A 21,240-nucleotide genomic window follows, 5' to 3' on the forward strand; every position below is an offset into this window, starting at 1 on the left:
AGGTCTTGGCAGTCCTGCAAGACTACCGTGGGAAGTCTCAGCAGCCATTTTGAAAACACTGTAGCAGCAAGAGGTTGCCGTCATGCTACGACAGCTCCAGATCTCCCAGAATATTTTGCACATTAAAGGTAGGCACTTATTTCTGTGCACTGCTTGGAAACAGCTGTGCATTGCTTGGAATGCTAATTTTAATACTAACCAGCTTGTTGTAATGCATGCTCATTTTAATACTAATCAGTTTGTTGTAATACATGTGCATAGGGTTATCATTGGCTGCTACTGTGAATGGTAAGACCGGCACATAACTCTTTTGTGCATTACTCACTGAATAACATGAACGCTACACTGGCTAGAAGCAGTTTAAATCAGATGTTGCAAGCAAGGTAAGCTTTGTGCATCAGCCCCTGAATGAACTGTATACAACATAGAGAATTGAAAACAGCACAAACTGCTGTTGAAATTCTCATGATGTTACATGCACATATCTATGTCAAAAGTAGAAACAAGGGGTTGATTAGTCAAAAGATTTGTCCAGGGAACTTCAAGAGTTATCTGGACAAATCTTTGTATTTCAAATGTCCCCTTGCATACTGCGTACATTTTATGTGGCTCGAAATTTGGCTTGAGAACATTTTTCTTTAACTGATTCAGATAACTTTAATCAGATACTCTACTGCTGAATATTGTCCCCTCACTGTCCTAAAGTTAATCAGATAACTATATGTGGTTGACTTTAAATGAATGCATCAACAGCCTAATTTAACTGGTTAAATAAGCTGAATATCCAGTTATAAATAAGAGGAGAAATAGGCATGCTGAGAAACTTATTCAGAAAATGCTGATATTAAGTGTTGCTGGTGGGGAAAATCACTGTTCTGAAGGGTTAACTAGGCAACTTTATTAGGTTAATTTTAGGAAAGTATATATAGATACGTTTTTTCAAAGCACTTAAGACTTACAAAGTTCCATAGAAAAGTTCCATAGGTTACTATGGAACTTTGTAAGTCTAAGGGGCACTTTTAGTAAACCATGTAAGCATGTACGTGCGTCAATTTGGAGTTACCGCCCAGCTACCGTGAGGCCCGGGTGGCAATTTCATTTTTTACGTGCGTCCGCTACACACGCCGGAAACCGCGTGGTAATTGTCATTCTACGTGTATAAATGATTACCGCACGGTTACCATGTGAGACGTTACCACTAAGTCAATGGCTGGCAGTAAAGTCTCAGACCCAAAATGGACATGCGCCAATTTTTATTTTGCTGCATGTCCATTTTCTACAAAAATTTTAAAAAAGGCCTTTTTATAGGCGCGCTGAAAATGGATCTGTGCACGTCCAAGACACGCTCCTACAATAGTGCAGCCCATTTTTCGGCTTACCTTAGTAAAAGGGCCCCTAAGAGCTTTGAAAATGAACCCCTTCATGTCCATATTTAACAAAATAGGTCTGTTGAATATCTGGTTAATCCTGCTAACCCAGATATGTTCCCAGTGAATATCAGCCTCTAATATTGTATTCTAGTAGAGCAAACAATTGATGCTAAAATGAGACAAACAGTTTTAAATCCTTCTTAGCCGCTACGGGGATCGATGCAGAAAGGCTCACAGTAGAGCCATGCGTAAATGTCTAAGCATGTGACTTCTACTGCTAATTACATGCAAACTTTATGTGCGAAAAACCTGCAACAAATGTAGGGAGAGTATGCGGGACACATGCGCAGAAGATTTTGCGGTCAGCACAGAAGTTTGTGTGCATATCCAAAATCAAAACAGAAGTGTTAGTACACATTGGCGCTCATTTTTCTGCTTCTAAATATGAGCCTTGCCCTTGACATTTTTGAGAGGCTCATATTTAGGTGCAGAAGAACAAGTGCCTATCTAGTTTATTTTCAAAAGGGAAGAATACCCATCTTCCGACACAAATCGGGAGATGGGCGTCCTTCTCCCGAGGTCGCCCAAATCGGCATAATCGAAAGGCGATTTTTTTTGCGTCCTCAACTGCTTTCCGTCGCGGGGACGACCAAAGTTCACGGGGGCCAGGGCCGTGCCTAGGGTCTCTGGCGCCCCCCTGCAGACTATCAGTTGGCGGCGGCGGTGCCCCCCCCCCCGTGAAAATGATCGCTCACCACTTGCCACACTGACAGGAATTGTCAGCAATATTCTTAGAAACAAATTGCTATACATTGCAAAATAAGATAGCAGATGTAAATTCTCAAAGTGGACATATTCCAAACACTAAAATGAAAATAAAATGATTTTTTTCTACCTTTGTTGTCTGGTGACTTTCTTTTTCTGATCATGCTGGCCCAGTATCTGATTCTGCTGCTATCTGTCCTCTTAACTCTGTTTCCAGGGCTTCCTTTCCATTTATTTCTTTCCTTTCCTCCTTTCTTCTTCATTTCTGGTCCTCAGCTTCTGCCTATTTTCTTCATCCATGTGCAGTTTTTCTCCTCTCTTCCTTTCCCCTCATTTCATCTCCTTCATCTCTCTTCCCTCCCCTCTATGTCCAGCAATTTCTCCTCTCTCCCTGAGCCCTGCCCTCCCATCCATGCTCCTCTGTCCCCTGCCCCCTCCATTCATCCTTTTCCGGCAATTCCCCTCTCTCCCTGAGCCCTGCCCTCCCAATCCATGCCCATCCATGCTCCTCTGTCCCCTGCCCCCTCCATTCATCCTTTTCCAGCAATTCTCCTCTCTCCCTGAGCCCTGCCCTCCCAATCCATGCCCATCCATGCTCCTCTGTCCCCTGCCCCTCCATTCATCCTTTTCCAGCAATTCCCTTCTCTCCCTGAGCCCTGCCCTCCCAATCCATGCCCATCCAGGCTCCTCTGTCCCCTGCCCCCTCCATTCATCCTTTTCCAGCAATTCCCCTCTCTCCCTGAGCCCTGCCCTCCCAATCCATGCCCATCCATGCTCCTCTGTCCCCTGCCCCTCCATTCATCCTTTTCCAGCAATTCTCCTCTCTCCCTGAGCCCTGCCCTCCCAATCCATGCCCATCCATGCTCCTCTGTCCCCTGCCCCCTCCATTCATCCCTTTCCAGCAATTCCCCTCTCTCCCTGAGCCCTGCCCTCCCAATCCATGCCCATACATGCTCCTCTGTCCCCTGCCCCCTCCATTCATCCTTTTCCAGCAATTCCCCTCTCTCCCTGAGCCCTGCCCCTCCCATCCATGCTCCTCTGTCACCCTCCATTAATCCCTATCCAGCAATTCCCCTCTCTCCCTTCCATGACCCCCCCCCTCACATCCATGCTCCTCTCTCTCCTCTCGCTCCCATGTCCCATCATGTCCCAGTTGGCCTGGCCTGGCCCGCCCTCTTCTCCCCTCCCCCTTCGCATCCATGCTCTCGTCTCTCCCCTGCCCTCCCGCTCCCATTGTTCAACTGTCCACCCTCTTCTCTCCCCCCAACATCCCTTTTCTTTTTTTTCTTTTTAAATTTGCCTCCGTGGCGGTTCCGGCAGCGCAGCGTCAGTGAAGGAGGCGGCACTCCTGACGTCTCTAGCCTTCCCTTTGCTGTGTTCCGCCTTCTTCTGACATCAAGGAAATGACGTCAGAAGAAGGCGGAACACAGCGAAGGGAAGGCTAGAGACGTTGGGAGCGCCGCCTCCTTCACTGACGCTGCGCTGCCGGAACTGCCACGGAGGTAAATTTAAAAAGGAAAAAAAAAAGAAAAGGGATGTTGGGGGGGGGGGGGGGGGAGAAGAGGGCGGGCAGTTGAACAATGGGAGCGGGAGGGCGAGCGAGGTGAGCATGGTGTGGCGGTGCCCCCCAGAGGGAAGCGCCCCCTTGCCATGCTTACCTCGCTTACCGTGTTGGCACGGCCCTGACGGGGGCATGTCGGCAGTGTACCAAAGGCAGTGTACAGAGGCGTGGTTAAGAGATGGGCATCCTCGGCCGATAATGGAAAAAGAAGGGCGTCCTTCACGAGCATTTGGTCGACTTTACTTGGTCCCTTTTTTTTTCATGACCAAGCCTCGAAAAGGTGCCTGAACTGACCAGATGACCATCGGAGGGAATCGGGGATGACCTACCCTTACTCCCCCAGTGGTCACCAACCCCCTCCCACCCTAAAAAAAAAAATTAAAAAACATTTTTTCCAGCCTCTATGCCACCCTCAAATGTCATACCCAGTTCCCTGACAGCAGTATGCAGGTCCCTGGAGCAGTTTTTAGTGGGTGCAGTGCACTTCAGGCAGGCGGACCCAGGCCCATCTTACCCCCACCTGTTACACTTGTGGTAGTAAATGTGAGCCCTCCAAAACCCACCCGAAACCCACTGTACCCACATGTAGGTGACCCCTTCATCCCTAAGGGCTATGGTAGTGGTGTACAGTTGTGGGGAGTGGGTTTTAGGGGGGGGGGGTTGGGGGGCTCAGCACCCAAGGTAAGGGAGCTATACACCTGGGAGCAATTTGTGAAGTCCACTGCAGTGCCCCCTAGGGTGCCCGGTTGGTGTCCTGGCATGTGAGGAGGACCAGTGCACTATGAATGTGGGCTCCTCCCATGACCAAAGGGCTTGAATTTGGTCATTTTTGAGATGGGCGTCCTCAGTTTCCATTATGGCCGAAAACTGGGGACGACCATCTCTAAGGTCGACCATCTCAACATTTAGGTCGACCATCTCTAAACTCAACTAAATGTTGAGATTTGGGCGTCCTCGACCGTATTATCGAAACGAAAGATGGACGTCCATCTTGTTTCGATAATACGGGTTTCCCCGCCCCTTCGCCGGAACGTCCTTAGAGATAGATGCCCTTAGAGATGGTCGTCCCCGTTCGATTATGCCCCTCCACGTGTGCTTTCACTTTCAGTTTTGTTCAGACAGGCACACATGTTTGTTACTTACTATCTGCGCTTAAAACGTGAATGAACTTCCTTCCGCTTGCATAAGAAGATAAAAACAGCACTTTAAATCAGGAGCCATTTCGAGTTGGCCCTGAGCTAACCTGGGTGGGCCATTCCCACCCACACCCCCTTCCCCTTACATACATACAGTTTTATTTAAAACTTTTCTCTTCACCCCTGCTTATCGACATCTCTCTTCCCCCCTCCACAGTCTACCTACAAGCCATCAGCAGCAGCGATTCCTGTAAGCAACCTGCACTGGTACTGCAGGCTTCCCTTTGTAGCGTCTCTGCCAGTGAAGAAACAGGAAGTGATGTCATCGAAGGTGGGATGCAGTAGAGAGAAGCCAACAGGGCTGGCGCAGTTTGCCTAAAGGAATTGCTGAAGACGATGGCTCAAAGATAGACTAGGGGCGGGGGACAGAGAGAGACAAGCAGCTGCCGTGAGAGAGAGAGAAAGAGAGAGGAGTGAGGAACTACCAATGAGGTGCTTTGGGGGACACTATTCTGGGTGGGCCTGAGGCAAGAATGGATGGGCCTGTGCCCACCCAGGCCCACCCATAGCTACGCCATAGCTTTAAATGTGAAAGAATTACAAGAAATACACTCTGTAAAAACCTTCTACGCCTCCCCAAACCCTAGCAGCGTTGTGCATGCATCAAAAGTAAGTGGCATACGCTCTGCATTAAACAGATACCTTAATTAGCTCGATAGCATGCATTTTAATGCAACTTGAGCTGTGTCCTCGTGCACAATTCCTCTGTGTATCACTTTGCACATACAACCAAAGATCAGCCCATGGGAACCCTGCAGTCGTTTTCTGCATCTGCCCTACAGTATAGCCCAGTAGAGCTGCACTGTAGGAGGACCACCTGCTCCAAACTCAATAGGTCCTCAGTGGTTCTCAAGAAGGAGTTTTCTGCACTATCTGAGCTCAATGCCCCCATTCACTGCCTCTATCATTCTGCCATTCTCCTAATGGCCCCTCTGCATGAGATCACTACTTCTTAGCCTTATTATCCTATTCCTGTGCCCATTTATGCCTCTTGCTTCCCCCCCCCCCCCTCCAAGCCACCTCCCTTGTAGACCCATACTGATAGATGGTGCACACTCATCCATCCCTTTTTCAAAAGTGGACGCATCTAACACCAACAGCTGTTTCTGAGCACTCCATAATAGCAGGGTCCTCTTCTGCTCTCACTCCAGGCATCCTGATGCACCTGTTGAGACAAAACATCACTCCGCAATCCTGCTAAGCTTGCCTGGGCGGATAGGCCCACCAGCATCTCCAACCTGTGAATCCTCCTGGGAGAGACAAGACATGGGTCAAAGTGGGGACTGGACAAGTGGAGAGAGGAGGATGGGGTCCTGGAGAAGATGAAGAGGGGAATATGTAGGACAGAGAAAGATGGAGAGTAGAAGAGGATTGATAGGGGAGCTGGAAAGTTAAGCTCTGGAATTGTTGCCAGAAGATATGGTATCAGCGGTTAGTGTATCTGGGTTTAAAAAAGGTTTGGACAAGTTCCTGGAGGAAAAACCCATAGACTGATATTGAGATAGACACGGGAATAGCCGCTGCTTGTCCCTGGGATCAGTAGCATGAATCTTTCTACTATTTGGGATTCTGTCAGGTACATGTGACCTGAATTGGCCACTGCTGAAAGCAGGCTACTGGGCTAGACGGACCATTGGTCTGATCCAATATGGCTATTCTTATGTTCTTATCTTCTTAAGGAGTGTCCAGAGATGCTGGATTGACAGGGAAATAGAAAGGGGGGAGTATTAGCTGAGGACTGAAACAGGAAGACAAAGAGGAGGAGCAGCAGAGTCAGACAGATGGAGAGAGAAGGAGGATTGACAGGAGAGACTGAAAGAGGAGTAGGAGGAAGAGAGGAGATGGAAAAACAAACAACCAGTGGAAAATATCTCTTTACCATAGGCATGTTTATGTCATCTATGAAGACTGTATGATTAGAGATACCTAGAAGATAGGCCTGTGTGTGGGCTAGCATATACATAAACCAGGGTGATCTGGTATTTGACAAATTACTTTCACAATGACTGGAAGCCTCATAATTTGAAAACTGATGATCTCTGAATGTGGGTAGATCAGAACAATGTTTTAATCTCTACTGCATCAGTAGAAATTGTGAGACAGAAAATATTTACTGAGTCTATCCATAACAACTGGAGCAAGACCAGACACCATTGTTCTCTTCAAATGATAACATCTGTAAAAAGTTTTATTTTATATACAGAAACAGAGACGGATAAGGGGAAATATGATTGAGATCTACAAAATCCTGAGTGGTGTAGAAGTAAATCAATTTTTTACTCATTCCAAAAGTACAAAGATTAAGGGACACTCCAAAAGGGAAGGGAAATGGGACTTGATATATTGCCTTTCTGTGGCATTTTGCACCTACATTCAAAGTGGTTTACATATATATAGGTACTTACTTTGTACCTGGGGCAATGAAGGGTTAAGTGACTTGCCCACAGTCACAAGGAGATGCAGTGAGAATTGAACTCAGTTCCCCAGGATCAAGGTCTGCTGCACTAACCACTAGGCTACTCCTCCCTTTTAAAACAAATAGGAAGAAATATTTTTTCACTCAACGAATAGTTAAGCTCTGGAACTCTTTGCTGGAGGATGTGGTAACAGCAGTTAGCGGATCAGGGTTTAAAAAAGGTTTGGACAAATTCCTGGAGGAAAAGTCCATAGTCTGCTATTGAGTCAGACAAGGGAATCAACTGCTTGCCCTGGGATTTGTAGTATGGAGTGTTGCCATGATTTGGGTTTGTGCCAGGTACTTGTGACCTGGCTTGGCCATTGTTTGGAAAACAGGATACTGGGCTAGATGGACCATTGGTCTGACCCAGTATGGTTACTCTTATGTTCTTAGAACTACCCTGTTTACTAAACCATGCAGCAATGCTGACACAGCCCATTCAAAGTGAATGGGCTGTGTTGGCATTAGCACAAGGCAGCTGCTAGTGTGGCTTAGTAAACAGGGGGGTATGATAGCAGATAAAAACCCCAAGGCCCAACTTGTCTGTCCAGTTTCATTCAGGTGCAGTGCCTAGATCCCAATCAATCTCTGGTTTGTGCCTACTTCTTACATTGGGAAGGACTGATTTCATATTGGGAGTAATTATTTGCGTTAATTGTTTGGTTTTTGTTTTTTTTAATAAAAATTATATAAATTGAATTAAAATTACAAAACAACAACAAACAAACAAACAAACAATATGGGACCCTCTATGCTTATCCTAGATTTTCTTGAATTCTGTTACTAATTTTGTTTTCATCACTTCAATTGGAAGGCCATTCCGTTTATCCACCACTCTTCCCGTGAAGAAATATTTCTGTCGATATGATTCCGGTTACTTATTGTACCCATAAATGTTAGTATGCAAAGTATATGCATATTTTATAAAGTAATGTATAACGTTAACCCCTGCAGCAATAACAGTTCTACTGTGTATGCTTCAGCGGTGCAACTCGCAGCTAAAAACTTCAAGCAGCATCCTCATTTAAGACATCAGCATCCTCATCGGCTCCACAGAAAGATTCATTTTTAATTTTCAACATTCATAGTGTGATTATCTTCTTAAATAGTTTAGTTGTAAGTTTTACTAAAAAGGAATAATTTGATACTCATCTATACGTATTCGCCACCATCAGGCTGGGGACTGAATCCAACATGATTCATGTTTCACTCATAGAGCTGTTTCAAGGAAGTCCCCTTAAAAAAAAAGGGAAAAGCTTAAAAACTCAACTTTCCCTTTACTGAATTTAAATATTAACTATAAGGTCAATCTTACTAGAAATATACTTTAATAAAGTCATAGTGCCAGCTCCAGCGGTCAATACTTTAACTACAAGAAGATGGTGGTGTTCTTTAAAGCCCTTTAAACTCATTTGCTAACATCATTCACAACAAATCCCTCCCACCAGAGAACCTCCCAGGTTAAGCCAAAGTCATCCACTCTGTTTCTGAATTTAAACCCTGGAGGGCTACAGTATTGACTTTGAAAATCCACCATTGTTCTCTATAATTCAGCCTTTTCTGTTGTTGTTGTTGTTGTTGTTGTTGTTGTTGTTGTTTTGGGGTTTTGTTATTATTGTTGATGATGTTGATGTTGTTTTTGAAAAAAGCTATTGGGGACACTTAGAGAGACATTTGGCTCTGTCTCTTGAAGCTTACCCCTACTGATTGTTTTGTACACACTTCTGAATTTCATACCTTATGGGGGTAATTATATAAAGCATATTCCATGTGTAAAGCATTTTTTCTAATTTCATTCTTTTTTCATTTTTGATAGGTTGATCTACTGATGGCATCTGACATCATTGTGATATAATATGGGAGTCATCTTGGATGAACTAGTGTGGATATGACAGTCAGTATGGTTTAGAAGTACTGTCGATAGAAGTACGTGACTGTGAATGAAGTATGTTGTTATGTGCATATGAAGAACTTTTTGTGATTCTTCTTTTTTCCTTTAGAAATGCTTTGCCGACTGAGACCCTGAAGAAGCTAAGCGAACCTCTGGCCATCGTTGACCCGGGGGCAAGTGAAAAGTTGGAAGAGTTCACCTGGATTTTTATCCTGCATATTACTCTTGTTCTACTAAGGTAAGTGCTTTTCTACACTTGTACTATCAGTCAATAATAACGGACAATGAATGTTGGAATACTCTAAGGATTGCACTATCTAGATATATTGACAAAAATTGTTAAAAGAAATTGAATATTTTTGGAAGGTTTTTGCCAGTGATGAAGTGAAGATCAGTTCAATCACAATAGCTCTTCAGATCTTTCTGATTTTGAGCTTTTTGAGGCTTTTCCTTCCTTTTTTACAGAAGTTTGATTTGGGTAGTATATTCATGCTGCATATGTTTTCATCACGTGGATTACTTTGTGTTTGTTTATCTTAGCATGCTTATTTTGTCCAGGGCATTACATGAGAAATTAAGAAGATTATTCTCCGTAATCCCATATAGTTTAATTAATTCCACCTTCAAAATGAATCCAAGTTAAAATTGCTGCCTCAGTACTTAATTGGTGATATTTACATGTATAGGTTTGTATAATATGGCAGCTACACATGAAAGTTGTAAAATCGCCATTTCCATTTGTAAGTGCCGACATCTCCATGTGGAAGTTGTCGAAATTCATGTTGTTTATTTATTCAATTTGTATTTTTGTGTAAAATGGCTGCTCCTGCTGCATGTACCAGCAAATACACGGGCACTCCTACAAATATTTTTGAAAAGGTTCTTTATTGGCAGAGTCTTTTCTAAAATATCTCTAGAATTAAGCAAATCCCAGGCTAGATGTCTCAATTCCAATGTCTACATTTTTTTTTATAAAATGAGGCTTTATATCACACTCTGCCATCCACCAAAATGAAACCAGTGTTAAGTTTTGTAGCTGGTCAGATCCATCCTATGGGTTCACCTTGGGCTATCATTTTTTTAAGGTGCACAGCAGGGGCACATCTGCACAGATTTTGCCCTGGACCCCCCTACTGCCATTAACCCTCCCCCGCCTACCGCCATCAACCCTTTCCCCGCCTACCGCCGTCACCTACCCCCGAGGTCCGCTTCCTCCTGCCGGTTTTTAAAAATATTACTTCAGCTGGCGGGGGACCCCAACCCCCGCCAGCCCAGCCGAGGTCTTGTTTGAGTTCTTCATCCTCGTGCTGTGAAAGCTGCATCCCTTCCAGTTGGACGGAGTCTGATGTCGCAGCACGTTGATGTCCTGCACGTACAACGTGCTGCGACGTCAGACTCCATCCAACTGGAAGGGATGCAGCTTTCAGAGTACGAGGATGAAGAACTCAAACAAGACCTCGGCTGGGCTGGCGAGGGTTGGGGTCCCCCGCCAGCTGAAGTAATATTTTTAAAAACCGGCAGGAGGAAGCGGACCTCGGGGGTAGGTGACGGCGGTAAGCGGGGAAAGGGTTAATGGCGGTAGGGGGGAGGGTTAACGGCGGTAGGGGGGGCGGTGGCCGCCGGGGGGGGGGGGCTATAATGTGCCCCCTCACTCTAGCCCCTGCCCCCCCTACCGCCAAACCTCAGATACGCCCCTGGTGCACGGTATCTGTGGCAGATGAAAAGGCTTCACTTCTCAGTGGCCAAGAGAAAAGTAAAGTGGAAGGCTTGAGGGGAGTGTCCTAAATTCAGTACCTCAGAGTGCTGGTACCCTTGCAGAAATCAGAACCTCAGAATGTGAAAGGCATGGCATAGTTTCCTACAAGCTCTGGCCTTTGTCAAACTGAGAACTTAACTTGCTTAGTGGAAAGTGTTTCAGCTGAGTACAAAGAACGGTGTCAATTATTCCTCTCTATCTAGAAAGTTGTATGCTATTTATGTCTCTTATGCAATCAGCTCTGTTCAGTTTCGAGAGCCAAAAAAGCAAGCATTATATAATCCATGCCATAACTCTGTGCCACTAATTACAGCATCTAAGGATGTGGGTGCTGCATGATTTGCATCTTTCAGAATGCTTCGGTAACGGACTAGAATAAATGGTATAAAGGAGAGATGACAGCAGAGAGAGACCGTATTGGCCTATCTAGACTGCTGTTTGAGAATCTTCTGCTTTGGGTAGACAAACACATAAATTACCATATGCAATCCAACACCAGCTTCAACCTATCTGTTTGTTTGTTTGTTTGTCTGGTTGGTTGCTTTTTTTTTTTTTAATCTGACCTATCAACCCTTTAACTATCACTGCTCTGAGCTCTCCATGCCTGTTCCAAGCATACTCAAAATGTGTCAAAAGGGCTGAACATCACTTCTACTGGCAGCAGTGGTGTAGCTAGAGGGGGCGCAAGGGGAGCGGCCGCTCCCCCAGTCAGATTTCACATGAAAACGGCGCCTACCTCTGCTGGTGCTGGGTTGCCACCACACAGCAGCATGGACTAACATCACTTCAGCGCTTTCGCTTTCACTACCCCCTTGGTCCCTCAAACCTGCTTTCTTTAGCGGCGCCCCTCCCTGCTGCCCTGTAGCGAACACAGGCTGCCTGAGCCGGCACCAAATGCTTCCTTCTGCTTCGCCCCATGACACAACTTCCTGTGTACACAAGGGTGGGACGCGGCAGAGGGAAACATTCGGTACTGGCTCAGGCAGCTTGGTATCGCTGCAGGTGCTCCCTGCTAAAGAAAAGCAGGTTTGAGGGATTGATGGGGAGGAACAAGGAGGGTAGATTGAGAACAGGAGTTGGTATCAGCCAAGGAGGTTGGACAGAAACAGAAGGCAAGGTGAACCCCCCTCGGAACCCTGCAGTGTTCCCTCAGTCGGCTTTACTGTTTGCTGCATGGGCGGCAAACAACCAGTCCTCCTCTGTCTTGCACCTAAAAAGGGGTTCCCAATTGGCTGGACACGATGTTGTCCAATTTACATAGAGTCTGAGTTACTCCCAGAGTCAGCCAATCAGGAGTCTCCTTTTAGGCGCCAGATAGGGCTCCCTGACCAATCACAGCTGCACTTCTGCAGCAGCTCAGCCACATGAAAAAACTGTGGCTGAGTCCACAGAAGTGCAGCTGTGATTGTGAATGCAAGTGAGTGATCCGGTCGGCACACAACTGCTCTCGGGAGTCGAGTCACTGTTTGCTGCTACTGTGAACGGCATGGGCAAGGCACTGAGCGATTCGGTCAAGGTCAGCTCTCAGCCCAACTGCTCTCTTGGGCCACTTTCTCCCCCCCCCCCCCCCCCCCCCCCCCCGCCACACTGAAGTATGGAGGATCATCCAACTTTATATGAAAGAATAATGGTTACTTAAATATTCTTGTTAATTCTTCTTTAATTATAGTAAGTAACTATTACTTTATATAATTCAATGTTTATTATGGTGCTGTATTACTTTGACATTGTAATATATTACTTGTCATTTATTTTGAAAAGCTATAAATAAAAAATAATAAATAAATAAAAAAGCAAGTACTTCCCTTTTGTGTGTTTCTTCTTTCCCCACTTATATTTTTCTTTTTCAGGGGGTGGGGGGGGGGGGGGTTCCTCGTGATGCATGTGCTGTGGATTGGTGTATGGTGAGTGTGTCTGTATTTTATTTTAGCAAGTATAATACGGATCATGTGAGGGTTGCTTGGTTGTCAGACTTCTATGGAAGGTCCATCTAAGTATTTTTTATGTAGATGGGTTACGGGTGTGGGGAGGTCTAAATTGGGATGTTTAAGGATTTTTTTGTTTTGTTTTGTTTTGTTGAAGGGTTACAAGAACAAGGACCCTCTAGCATTTGTTGCTGTGAGTCTGGGGTTTAGATTTGTATAGATTGGGATTTAGGTTTCTTTTTATTATCTTCACAATTGAACTTTCACTTTTATTTGCTGTTACTGTTCATCTGCGCAGCTATTAATTTTGGTGGTGTTACCTCTTGCATACTGTTTTTTGCTATTTGCTTGTGCTATGGTGCATGTTCTCTGACAAAAATGATTAAATCTAGATAAAGTGGTACAATTTTGACTTTTGTTTCTTGAGTTGGAACTGTGATTGAGAACTTAGTTTGTGGTTGAACGCTTTTTATTTCTGACACCCTGATGATTTCTATAGATATTATTTTTGCGCTTATATGTTTGCCAACTCATATGATATAATGTGCATTGCTTAACAATCACTCCTTTGTTTTTTATTTGTTTTGGGGGGTTTTACTTGCTATTTATTTTCTAATCAGCCATGATATGTTGATGTATGGAGCTCTGGGTGTTGGTTTGGGAAGCCATCTAAACCTTTTAAAGACTTTTTTTTAATTAACATTTATGTGTTTTTGGTTTGCTTAGAACTTTAAGTATAGATAAGGAGGTATGGTAACATGATGCTGCTCTACTCCACACATCTCTATCATTAGTTTTTATATGGCCCAGGCCCAAGGTTAAAAACAACAACAACAACAAAACAACAACAAAACATATCTAAATTAAAAACAATATGCTGCAAAACGTTGTGATCCAACAAAACTAAAATAGAACCTTTTGTCCTGAATCAGGAATAGTATTTACTTGATAACCCTGATTCAGGCCAAAACATTCTATTTTAGTTTTGTGGACCACACCATTTTACTGCATGGCCATTGGGGGGGGGGGGGGGGGGCTATAAACTAAAAAAAACCAAAACTTTCGTTGCAAATTTTATATATCTACATGAAAAACAACAAAGTGCTTGGTATAATGGGGGGGGGGGGGGAGGGTAAATATTCTACAGTTAACCAGAAATTTGTCCTGTTACGTCATATTGTGTGTTCCACAGATCAATTTTCAAAAGCGTTTAGCCACCTAACTAAGGGACTTAGAAAGTTAAGACTGAGCCCTGACTCAAGTTCTGCACCTTTTCAGCTGTGGGCCTCAAGTTCTCCTCACCATGGAATGAATAGCTCTGTTGCTGAAAGCAAGAACCATTTGTGGTAGCAGCCCTTCAGATGTTGGTCAATTTAGATGCTCATATGTCTTTATTTGTAATTTCATAAATAAAAAAAATAATTACAAAAATTCTTGCAGACAGGAGGCAGGGCTAGGTGGTGCGGGGCTAGACAAGGGACCGTGGGGGAGTCCCACTGAAGTGGTCTGTACAGTGCCCTGCAATTGCTAAGACTGGCCCTGTAGCCCATTATATGAAATAAAAATTAAATATCACTACATCTTTAAAAAAGTGTAGTTGATAGAAACAGCCGTTAAAAACTTTGTATTTTGTGCTAATTTTTCTACACTATTCTATACAATACAGATTACGAGAGTTCAGTGAGGATATCCTGTTTTTTGATGGGTTCATCTTAACTGTTATCACAGTGGAGTGGAGGACTGGCCTAGTGGTTAGGGTGGTGGACTTTGGTCCTGAGGAACTGAGTTTAATTCCCACTTCAGGCACAGGCAGCTCCTTGTGACTGGGCAAGTCACTTAACCCTCCATTGCACCCTGTAAGCCACATTGAGTCTGCCATGAGTGGGAAAGCATGGGGTACAAGTGTAACAAAAAAAAAGAGAGGGTATTACAACGTACAAACAAAAAAGCAACACTGGGCCTTCAAGAAATAGGTAATAGCCATCCATCTCTTTCTTGAAGCACAATAAAGGACAGCTATTATCTCTTTCTTGAAGTTGGGTCATTTTCACAATAAAGGACTGATATTATCTCTTTCTTGAAAGCCCAGTGTTGCTTTTTTGTTTGTTCATCTTAACTGTTGTAATCTGCCTTGGGAAGCCTGGTGTTGTAAAGATAATGGAATATATTGAAACTAAATGGAAGTAAAATTAAACTCTCCTTTCATTGGGGCTCATGGAATCACATCTTCACTTCATGTTTTGTAGAAGGTTACATTTTAGATACATAGATTATTCTGTTTTGAGCAAATTTCACAGACAAGTGGTTTTATAACTCAAAATAAAATATTTTGTTTCATGCAGATTTCTTTTGTTTAAACATGACTAAATGAGCTATAAGCCCCTAATTCAGCCCATTTGTTTTCTTACATTTTGTTCTTGTGATGACTGTACATGAGGAATTGTGGTATTGAATAAATAAGTTTGTTTTTGTTCCTAGTCATGCATCCAAATGTTATATAATCCTTTCAAGAAAGCCAGTTAATCATTTATTAGTGGAATATAACCATAGAGGCATTGTATGGTTGCATTTTCAATATACTAGAGCCCAGCTAAGGAACAGGTTATTTTGAGTTAGTCTTCACTGGACCAAACTTGCTTTCCTTGTGCCATCACCATCCTGCTGGATAGGCAGTGTCTTAAAAGGTGGAGGAGAAAGGATTTTTTAAAAAATATTTATATTCTACATTATCCCAAGCAAACTTGGGTTACCACCCTTAGGATTTGCCTAAAGCAAATATGTAATACTTGGTAGCAGTAATGAAACAGTGATGGAATATTCACATAACAAGCAGCCTGAGCAAACGGATTTATTTTCCACTGATCACACATATGCCTATGAGGATTTTAACCGTTCCGTCTCTCCCGGCCCTTCAAGTCTCGCACTGTGCCTATTTTACAAAAGTCTGCTCCCCCTGATGTCAAAACCTGGCTACGCCTCTGGCAGGCCCTTTCAGGCCTTGTTGTCCTACATTTACATTTTATCTTTATTTGATATACCGTGAAATCAAAAATATATCAAAGCAGTTTACAATTAAAAACTATAAAAAGCAGGATAAAAACAAGACAGAAAACAAAAGGAGGCCTAACTTACAAATAATTAAGAAAAGTGTGCTAAAATAACACAATATGAAGATAGATAATATATAAACAGTGCAAGACAGGACAACGCTGGAAATCGCAGGCCCCAGCAGGGAAGGCTTGACCAAATAATAGGTTTTCAAGGCTGTTTTAAATTTCATGAGTGAGGTCTCCAGGCGAATGCCCAAGGGTAAACTGTTCCAAAGTGTAGGTGCCATGATACTGAAATAGGAGTTCCTAGTAAGAGATTTTGTTGTGAGGAATGAAGAGTTTGAGTTGAAAAATATGCTATAAATATAATAAACAAAAACGAATGAACCTGGTGAGTGATGGCAAGAATTTAAAATGGTATCTGATAGGAAACTGGGAGCCAATGTTCTTTTGCCAACAGTGATTTGACATGATCATATATTTTGCACGAAAGAGCAGGTTAACAGATGTATTTTGGATCAACTGTAACTTTCTGAGAGTTGATAATTTTGAGCCATGAGATATAGAATTACAATATTCTTAAATTTGAAAGCACTAAAGAGTGGGAAATGAGACAGGGATTGGAATGATCGAAAATTAAGTGAATATTATGCAATTGTTTGAGTATAAAAATATTTTTTCATAAGATTAGAAATATTTGTTTATTTATTTAGCACATTTATACCCCACATTTTCCCACTTAGTTGCAGGCTCAATGTGGCTTACACAATACCGTAGAGGCAGGCTCCGGTTCGATAAAATACAAATACACAATATAGTAGTAGGCATATAAGAAACATAAATAAAAGCAACAAAGAAATAAAGAGGGAGTGGTGAAAAAAGTCCAGTACGGTCCATAGTGTCGCAGGAAGTAGAAAGTTAATTTGGGTGGGGGTAGGCCTTCTTAAACAAGTTGGTTTTCAGTGACTTCCTGAAGTTAAGATGCTTGTGGATAGATTTCACAGTTTTGGGCAAAGCGTTCCACAGTTGTGTACTTATGTAAGAAAAGCTGGATGCATAAATTGATTTGTATCTAAGTCCATTGCAGTCTGGATAATGCAAATTTAAGTAAGTTTGGGATAAACTGGTGCTGTTTCTGTTAGTCAAAGATAAGTGCTTATCTAGAGTTATTCCTAAAACTTTAATGGAGTCTTGAAACAAAATGGATATACCATTGAGTAGTAATGAATAAGAAATGGATGCAGATATAGACCAGGGAAATAGATTTAGAAGGTTTAATTTGAGCCAAATGTTCGAAAACCAGCTAGCAATTTCCTGTAATTGTGGGGAGATAATGGATGACAGGTCAGCTATTGAGGAGGACCAAAACCAGAAAAGCACAGTACCCAAAATATGAAGGGGATAAAATAATCTACTAGGTCAAATGCTGCAGAAAGATCTAAAGAGATCAAGAGAACATTCTTATCTCTAAGTGATAAAATCCGTAAGACCAAGGAGAGCATGTTCAGTGTTATGACCTTTATAAAAAAACAGTTTGCGTTGGATGTAAGGCATTGATTCCATCCAAATAGTGTGAAAGTTGAGCAGACAAAGGCTCTTCAAGAACATTAGAAAGACATGGTAAATTTGAGATGGGATGATAGATGCTATTTAAGGATCAGCTTTAGGGTTTTTTTTAACTGGGGTGAACAATCACATTTTTCATGATAAAGGGGATTCATCCTCCCTTAAGCAAGTAGTGACAATAGAATGCAGAAAAAGAAGAAAAACTGTGAGAAACTGTTTTAAAAGACAAGTAGGATCCAAGAATTCATAGCTTATATTTGCAAGACCAACATTTAATCCAACATCTAGGATCCTTTCCTTGTCTTATTACCAAGTTTTGTAATAATCCCCATCAGTCAACAAAATTAGCCAGGCTATTGTCCAAAAAAAACCCAAACCAAACAAACCCCAACAACAAACATAGCCTCCCCACAGTCATTGAAGTTTTCAGTTTTAACTGTGATACTTCCAGTTAGGTTACTCTAGCCATCTTGGAAGACAGATGTGGTCATACCAAGGCTGTTAAGAGTTGTAACCGCTGCAAATGTCTTCTTGGAAGCCAAATACAATCTTATTTCTGTTGAGGGTTGTAATTGCTATTCGATATAGGTTTTCCCAATATTTCCCACTACTATTACTGTTTTGACTTTTGGGTTGCCAGCTAGTCTGTATTCAGTTTGCCAGTCTGATTTTTCTCTGGCCAGGAGAGCTGCCAGCACAAATTGAAAATCAGCAAATAAAAGCTGGTAGCTACTGCATTTGTAGCTCACCTCTTCTCAGATTCTTATACAGTTGATTCACTAAAGTGCAATCAGCTGCAATAACATTAATACAGGCTAAACCCCATGTTAATTGCTGGTAAATTCATTAAAGTGTGTGCATTCCGCATTAACCTGCTTTAGTAAATAAGCCTCTACAAGAACTATTTTAGCTTTTTGAGATGAGCTGCCTTGGGTTTACCCAACTTGCCAGGGCAGGGGCTAGATAGTAAAATCTGGGCAACAGTGGAAGATATGGTGTAACTATTCTGCCAAAGCTGATTCTGTGCATATTATATGAAAAGAGTAACTTACTGGTTAGCCAAGTAGGTTGTGAACCAGGGAAGCCAGTGTTCAAATCCTGCTTCCCCCATTGACACTCTAGTGCTTATTTTAGAAGTGCCATTCGCATTTTGGATGTCCATAAACCAGCATTTAGACATCTTTCATAGACTTCTAAGTTCTGATGTTACAAACTGGGGATATCTAAAACTGAAGAACATCCAAATGGCAAAGGAGCATGGTCTCAGCATGTTTTGGGCGGGACTAAGGTGGGCCTTCTCATTTCAGAAGGGAATGAACCTTTATGTCCAAAATAATGGACATCAGGAGTTAGACCTACTAGCCGGGACCTGCAGGTTTCAGAAAGTGCTTCTATTGAGCAGTGGTCCACTGGAGGGATTAGGGGAGGTCACCACCCTCCAGTGGTTGGTGCCTCCTTCCCCCTCCCCTGAAAACCAAACTGGCTGGGAATACCAGGCTATGTGACAGCTTTGGGAGAAATAGATGTCTCTATTTCTAAAATGGCTGACATAACTGTTTATGCTGCAGCACATAAACACCTATGTTGACATTTCATAATATAGACGGAAGTTCTTGTGCTGCCACAGAGATGTTTTTTCTTCCTGTGTTGCTCTACTGATATTTTAGATGTCTAATTTTCTAAAAGAGATGCTCATGTTGCGCATCACCACACATGACATCTGTTACAGAACAGGCTTTAGCAGATCATCATCTAAGATACTAGTGGAACTTCAGAATCCTGACCTTGATATCTAAATTATGATTTGCATGCCCTTTCTGAAATACTGCTCTTTGTGACCCTAGACAATTTGCTTCTCCCTCCTTTGCCTCAGGCACAAGGTAAAATTATGTATAATCATACCTGATAATTTTCTTTCCATTAATCATAGCTGATCAATCCATAGACTGGTGGGTTGTGTCCATCTACCAGCAGGTGGAGATAGAGAGCAAACTTTTGCCTCCCTATATGTGGTCATGTGCTGCCGGAAACTCCTCAGTATGTCGATATCAAAGCTCCATCCGCAGGACTCAGCACTTAGAGAATTACACCCACGAAGGGACACTCTGCCCAGCTCACCACCGCCGAAACGGGGGAGGGGAATTAACCCAGCTCATCCCCACACAAGTGGGGGAGGGGAATCCGTCCAGCTCATCCCCGCGGAGCGGGGGAGGGACACCACGCCCGCCGATGCGGGGGGATCTGGCTTATCCTGCAACCGCAACCGCGGGAGGAGCTGACTGACCCTAACACCGCCGAAGCGGGAGGGGTACAAAGCTGCCCTACAGCCGCACGAAGCGGGAGGGAGTGCCGGCAGAATTTATGTCTCAATCCAGCCCCGTAAAACGGAGGGGAGAGGAATGCAGCAGCTCACTGTAACACAAACTCGTCTCAACTCTTGAAGAATCCAAGTGAAAGAACTTGAACACGAAGTCTTTCTGAAATAACTGAAGACTAAACTTGAACCTGAAATGCAACCAGAATAAAAACAGAACAGATATCTGGGAGGGGCTATGGATTGATCAGCTATGATTAATGGAAAGAAAATTATCAGGTATGATTATACATAATTTTACCTTCCATATCATCAAGCTGATCAATCCATAGACTGGTGGGATGTACCGAAGCAGTACTCACCCAGGGCGGGACATTGAAATCCCTGACCTCAACACTGAAGCTCCAAACCGGGCCTCCGCCCGTGCAGCCACAGTCAAACGGTAATGCTTGGAGAATGTATGAGCCGAAGCCCAAGTTGCCGCCTTGCATATCTCTTCCAAGGAGACGGATCCGGCCTCTGCCATCGAGGCCGCCTGAGCTCTCGTGGAGTGAGCCTTCAGCTGGATAGGCGGCACCTTCCCCGCGGCCACATAAGCCGCTGCAATGGCTTCCTTGACCAATCTTGCCACTGTAGGCTTAGCAGCCTGCAGACCCTTACGAGGACCTGCAAACAGGACAAACAGATGATCCGATTTCCGGAAATCATTGGTCACTTCCAAGTATCTGAAGATGACTCGTCTCACATCCAGATATTTAAGAGCAGAGTACTCCTCTGGGTAGTCCTCCCTACGAAAGGAAGGGAGACAGAGCTGCTGATTCACATGGAAGCGAGAAACAATCTTGGGCAGGAAGGAAGGCACTGTGCGAATAGTCACTCCTGCCTCAGTGAACTGCAGAAAAGGCTCTCGACATGAGAGCGCCTGGAGCTCGGAAACTCTTCTGGCTGAAGTGATAGCCACCAAAAAGACTGCTTTCAACGTCAGGTCTTTCAGAGATGCCCTCGACAAGGGTTCAAAAGGCGGCTTCTGCAATGCTCTTAGCACCAGGTTGAGATTCCACGCAGGCACCACTGAGTGCAGAGGAGGGCGCAGGTGATTAACTCCCTTGAGAAAGCGCACCACATCTGGCTGCGAAGCCAGGGAAGCACCCTTCAGGCGGCCCCTGAAGCAAGCCAGAGCTGCTACCTGGACTTTAAGGGAACTGAGCGACAGGCCTTTCTCCAGATCTTCTTGCAGGAACGCCAACACTGAAGAAATTGGAGCAGTGAAGGGAGAAAGTGAGCCTGCTTCACACCATGCTGCAAAGATACGCCAAACCCTGGCGTAAGCAGTAGAAGTAGAGCGTTTCCTCGCTCTCAGCATAGTGGCGATGACCTTGTCTGAGAAG

The 21,240-nt window shown here is 43.7% G+C and overlaps 1 protein-coding gene across 1 annotated transcript in view; it reads left to right on the forward strand.

Moving 5' to 3' along the window:
- The window catches only part of LOC115480950 (actin-like), an 81,029-nt gene that overhangs the window by 46,245 nt on the left and 13,544 nt on the right, over positions 1 to 21,240 (forward strand). Inside the window, exon 3 of the mRNA XM_030219934.1 lies at positions 9,351 to 9,479. Coding sequence (XP_030075794.1) covers positions 9,351 to 9,479 — 129 coding nt within the window. The remainder of the gene's footprint in view (positions 1 to 9,350; positions 9,480 to 21,240) is intronic.

The sequence above is a fragment of the Microcaecilia unicolor genome, chromosome 11 (genome assembly GCF_901765095.1).
Source record: "Microcaecilia unicolor chromosome 11, aMicUni1.1, whole genome shotgun sequence".
Taxonomy (NCBI): Eukaryota; Metazoa; Chordata; class Amphibia; order Gymnophiona; family Siphonopidae; genus Microcaecilia; species Microcaecilia unicolor.